The sequence below is a fragment of the Sarcophilus harrisii genome, chromosome 2, assembly GCF_902635505.1.
Source record: "Sarcophilus harrisii chromosome 2, mSarHar1.11, whole genome shotgun sequence".
NCBI lineage: Eukaryota > Metazoa > Chordata > Mammalia > Dasyuromorphia > Dasyuridae > Sarcophilus > Sarcophilus harrisii.
In genome coordinates this window covers 623,841,118-623,845,872 of record NC_045427.1, presented here as the reverse complement: position 1 = coordinate 623,845,872, position 4,755 = coordinate 623,841,118, and the positions used below count along the sequence as shown (strand labels likewise).

General features: G+C 44.5%; 1 protein-coding gene across 2 annotated transcripts in view; it reads left to right on the top strand.

Annotated features, from left to right (window-relative positions):
* The first annotated feature begins 264 nt into the window (after positions 1-264).
* The window catches only part of PKD2L1 (polycystin 2 like 1, transient receptor potential cation channel), a 26,313-nt gene continuing 21,822 nt past the window's right edge, over positions 265-4,755 (top strand). For both annotated transcript variants that reach the window (XM_031956694.1, XM_031956693.1), the window contains exons 1-2: positions 265-595; positions 1,217-1,330. In XM_031956694.1, the coding sequence (XP_031812554.1) occupies positions 340-595; positions 1,217-1,330 (370 nt within the window). In that variant the 5' untranslated portion in view covers positions 265-339. The remainder of the gene's footprint in view (positions 596-1,216; positions 1,331-4,755) is intronic.

Genomic DNA, 4,755 nt, shown 5'->3' with positions numbered 1-4,755 from the left:
CTCCCCATCACCCCAGCCCCACCTCCTCCCCTCCCCTCCAGTTTTCTCTAATTATTCTAAGGGATCACTGCTCCCCTTGGCATAATTGATGAACACCCCCGCTCCCTTTTCTCCCTCTATCCTTCCTGCCTTATAGCCTCATAGCTTAGCGTCCGAGCTTCCTTTCCTCTTAAATCCCCAAGCAGACAGGGAGATAGTCTTTACCCAGACTCCTGGCTGGGCTGGGCTAAGCTGAGCTCTGGGCAGACCAGCCCCTTGCTCCTCTTCTCTCTCTGCAGGTGGGGTCCAAACAGGTGAGGTTGAAACTTCTCTCTGACCTTTGGCATTACATCTTTAGTCATGTGTTCTGTGGGAAACTCCAGCTGTAACCCTGAGGGTCAGGAGTTGCAGGGATTGGGGCCAAGAGCCTGGGACAACCCGGCTTACAGTGGGCCCCCCTCACCACCTGCAACCCTGAAGATCTGCACCATCTCTGGTCCTCTACCAAGCCAGCCTGGGAAGAAGCCCAAAGGTGGGCCCTTCAAGAGGGCACCTCAAGCATCAGGCATGGACTGCTGTCGCCACATGTGTTTCCACATCTGTCGTGGCATCCGAGGTAGCTGATGGAAAGTCCCTTCCTCCCGTTAAGCAGGGGAGAAGGAGGGACTGGGAATTGAATGGGAAGGGTGAGCTTAGGGAGGGGGCCTGTGATCTTAATAGAAGGAGTGTAAATTTGAGAGGACCATAAACTCAGCAAATTGCTGCTGAGTTATTGTACCCAGTCATGCTACAGTGGGGATAACTATAAACTTAAGAGTAGAATTCCTTCATTAGGGAAATGTGCATGAAGGGCTATGAGCTCAAGAAGTGGACCTTAGCAGAGAGAAGATGAGCTCAGTGGGAGGGTGGAACTGTGGGCTCTAGGATCAGCATCCAGGACTGAGCTATATGCCCCCAGACATCAGAGAATGGGGTGGGAGAGCAGTGAGAAGTCTCTAATGAAAGAGATTCTACAGGGGAAGCCAGGGCTTCTCAAAGCTGGGTTTGGGGTTGGTTTAGAGGGAAGTATCTGAAGAGGTTTCCTTCTGGACACTCCTCTGCTTAGAGCATTAACCTTCTGGGGGAGGAACGATAGCCTGAGAGACAGGATCAAGTTTAGGAAGGGGACACAGGGGACTGGGAGGGATGGATGGGTCAATGCCCATGGGATTCTGCTGTTCTGCCCCCTGCTTTGTAGGACTTTGGGGTACAACACTAACAGAGAACATGGCGGAAAACAGAGAACTTTATGTCAAGACCACTCTGAGAGAGCTGCTGGTATATGTGGTGTTTCTAGTGGATATCTGCCTATGTGAGTAAGAACTGAATGTAAAACATCCTCATCTCTTAAAGATGCGGTTCAAATATTCTCTGTTCTGTATCATACACATGTAGGTTTAGCCTTGGAACCAGAAGCTTTGTAAAAGAAATGGAAGTCTAGGATTTCAGGAACTGTTAAGAGAAATCTTTTTTAAACATTTACCCAGCAGGAAAATGAGAATTCTTTTGGGAGGAGGAAAGGTTGTCAGTACCCAGGATAGTGCCTGGCCCATAGTAGATGCTTAAGAAAACTTGTTGATTGATTATAGATTCTATAAATCTATAGATTATAGATCTACCTGGGAAGCAATAGAGTTCAACCCCTCCTCGTGTTATAGATGAGGAAACTGTGGCTCAAGGAGACCTTATGAAGGTCACCCAAGCCTTTTCTTTAAGAAATAGAAAATTGATGGGAAAAAGATGTCATAAGGATTTCACCTTGAAGGCATAAACTATTAACTGTATATGGTATTAGATACTATTCAGCATAATGCTCACCTCACTCCTTTCAACCCTATTTACAGATTTGGAAAATGAGACCTGAGGATAATGACAGTTCTCAAACTCAGCCCTCTTGATACTTAACCCCAGGTTCTTTCCACCGTTCTACATCTGAATTTTGAGGCTTCAGAAAAATGTGATCTAAGGTCTAAGATCTAGGGAATTGGTCAGGAAACCAAGCAACAGATCTTGGAAAGAAATCTGGGTCCTCATCTAATTGTATCTAGCCCACATCTCTTCATTTATTCCACTTCTGGGTAGATATTCATCATTCCAGATTTAGTTCATTTCTGTGATACATCAGTGTCTTAAAAAGCTGCTTCTGCTAAACCATTTTTCAAAATGACAGGTGCATACATAAGTCATTGTGAGGGACAGCTGCTTGGTGAGTACATTTAGGTGAGCAGTGAGTCTGGGAATAACAAGTCTACAAGAACCCTTATAGAGAAAAGGGAGTTAGGGTCTGGGGTCAGGAAGCCTTGTTGTCTGGGACCTTCTCTTAGGGTTCCTGGACTCATACTCTCATGGAAACTCACGCTTTGCTGCTGTTAGGGATGAACATTTGCTACTGGGCTTTTGGGTGCAAGGAACGAAAAGATGAGAGGAAAGCTAGAAGCTTAATGTACGATCCTTTTTAGCAAATGCTTGATGGATTGGCTTTTTTACTTAATCATCACTGGGAGGGCGCTTCTTGTCCCAGCCCTTGGCTGCCGGCCTCTCTCCTAAATTATCATCTTCAGTCCGGCTCTCTTGGTGTTCTAGTTCTAGCATGCTATAAAGAACAGTGTAGATAGATTCCCAAATGTGGACATTTGACCAACACACACACACACACACTGAATTTGTTCTGTCCAGAGAGCATTGGTCCTAGAGTCAAAAAGACTCATTTTTCTGAGTTCAAACTGGCTCCAGATACTTCCTAGCTGAGCAACTCACCCCCATTTGCCTCAGTTTACTCATCTATAAAATGACCTAGAGAAGGAGCTGGCAAACCACTCCATATCTGCCAAGGAAACTCTAAATGAAATCAGCAAGAGTCAGACAAGATTGAAAACAGCTGAACAACAACTTATTGTTGGTAGAAATTGTCTGTGATTCTTGCATAAAGTATAAGCTTCCAGGACACAATTTTGAAAGGTTGTTCACCAATAGGAAGGAAATCTGAATGATCTGTCAGGGAGACTGAATTTCATCCAACATGGAGTTTATGAGAGATGGAATTCCCTCTGATGGAAAGAATTTAATGGGGAAGGCAGACACTTTGAAATAAGAAAAAGAGCTTATTCTAGGAGAAGTTGGAGAAATTCCAGGGAAGATGATTCCCCCCCGCCCCCCAGAGGTCCCATGCCTACCAATTTAAACTTTATCATAATCATAACTAACATTTACGTAGCATTTTAAGATTGGCAAAGTATTGTATGAATATTATCATTTTTTTTCCTCACAATAACTCTGTGACATAGATACTATTATTATCCGCATTTTACAGAAGAGGAAACTGAGAAATTAGGTGACTTTGCTAAGGTCCTACAGCTAGTTAGTGTCTGAGGCAGGATTTAAATTCAAGTTCTCCTGATTCCAAGTCCAACACTTTGATCTCTTGCAGTGCAGAGCTGCCCAATTATCCAGATCTGATCTCTTTGATAGAGACAAGAAAAAGAATAGGACAAGATGTTCAAGGTACATTAGAGAAATGGAGACAGATAGAAACAGCTGGAGACAAGGGTAGGGGGGGGCTTTGTAGCTGAGCCACATTCATTCCCTAGGGATTATCTTGAATATTCTGCTGACGGATATGGTTGGAGTGGAAGAGTCACCAGTGTGAAACCAGTCCAACCTAGAACAGGGAGGGCATAATGCGCTCCATGACAGATAGCATGATATAATGGAAAGCAATCCAGCCTGGTGTGCTTGAACCCTGGCTCTGGAACTTGCTGACTGTGGGACTCTGGGTTAGTCATTTCCAAATAGCTGAGTGATATCATAAGTAAGAAGAATGCCCTGCCCCTCCCCAGCAGCAGAAGGAACCATATGTAGAAGTTACAGAGAAGCAAATTTCCATTTAAGAAAGCTTGATAATGATGAGGTATTCTAAACCAGAACAGGCCCTGCCTAAGAATCTTGTTGGAAGGAGGAAGGTTTCTCAGTTCCCAACATCTGAAGGTTACCCAAGGCTGTTCTTTAAGAAGTAGAAAATTGATGGGAAAAAGATGTCAGGGAGCTTGGGGTGAGAGTTCCTGCTCAGTTCTAGGTTGCACTGGGTGATCTCTGATATTCTGTTTAATCCTCAAATTCTGTGATATCATTGCCCAAAGCATGACATTTTTCAGAACCAACTTTGACCTGGCAGAGCCAGGTCTTCCTGGACAGATGGAGCATCTCTTACACCCTCCCCACCCCTATCGGTCCCCATACAAACCTAATTTTCTGTTGTTTGCATTAGAGTTTCCTTTTGTGTTCCTGGAGTGATGGATGGAAGCTTTTGTTGGAGGAGGAATTGTAAAGGCCTTTGTGGGGGAACAATAGTTATTTGTTATCTTCTAGGTGCACCTGGGAAGCTTGGCTTTGTGTTGGAGGGAATAGGGAGGAAGGTTCCGGGCTTGTACAAGACCAGGTCTGGTCACCATGGAGTTGAGAAGATATGGGCGGAGGGAAGGTGCTCTTGGCTTTTGGTGATTCATCCTTAAACGTCAAATAATGGCAAGTCAATGTTCTTTCCTAAGATTTAAAACTGGAAGTGACCTCAGACATTTATCTTGTCCAACCTCCTAATATGTTGATATGGAAACGGGCCAAGAAGGAGTGAAGTACTTGCCTGACGTAACAAATGACAGAACTGGGGTTCCAGTCCCTGGCTCCTTCCTCCAAATCCAGTCATTATCCATCTATTCACCCCTGAACAAATTGTATCAAGCT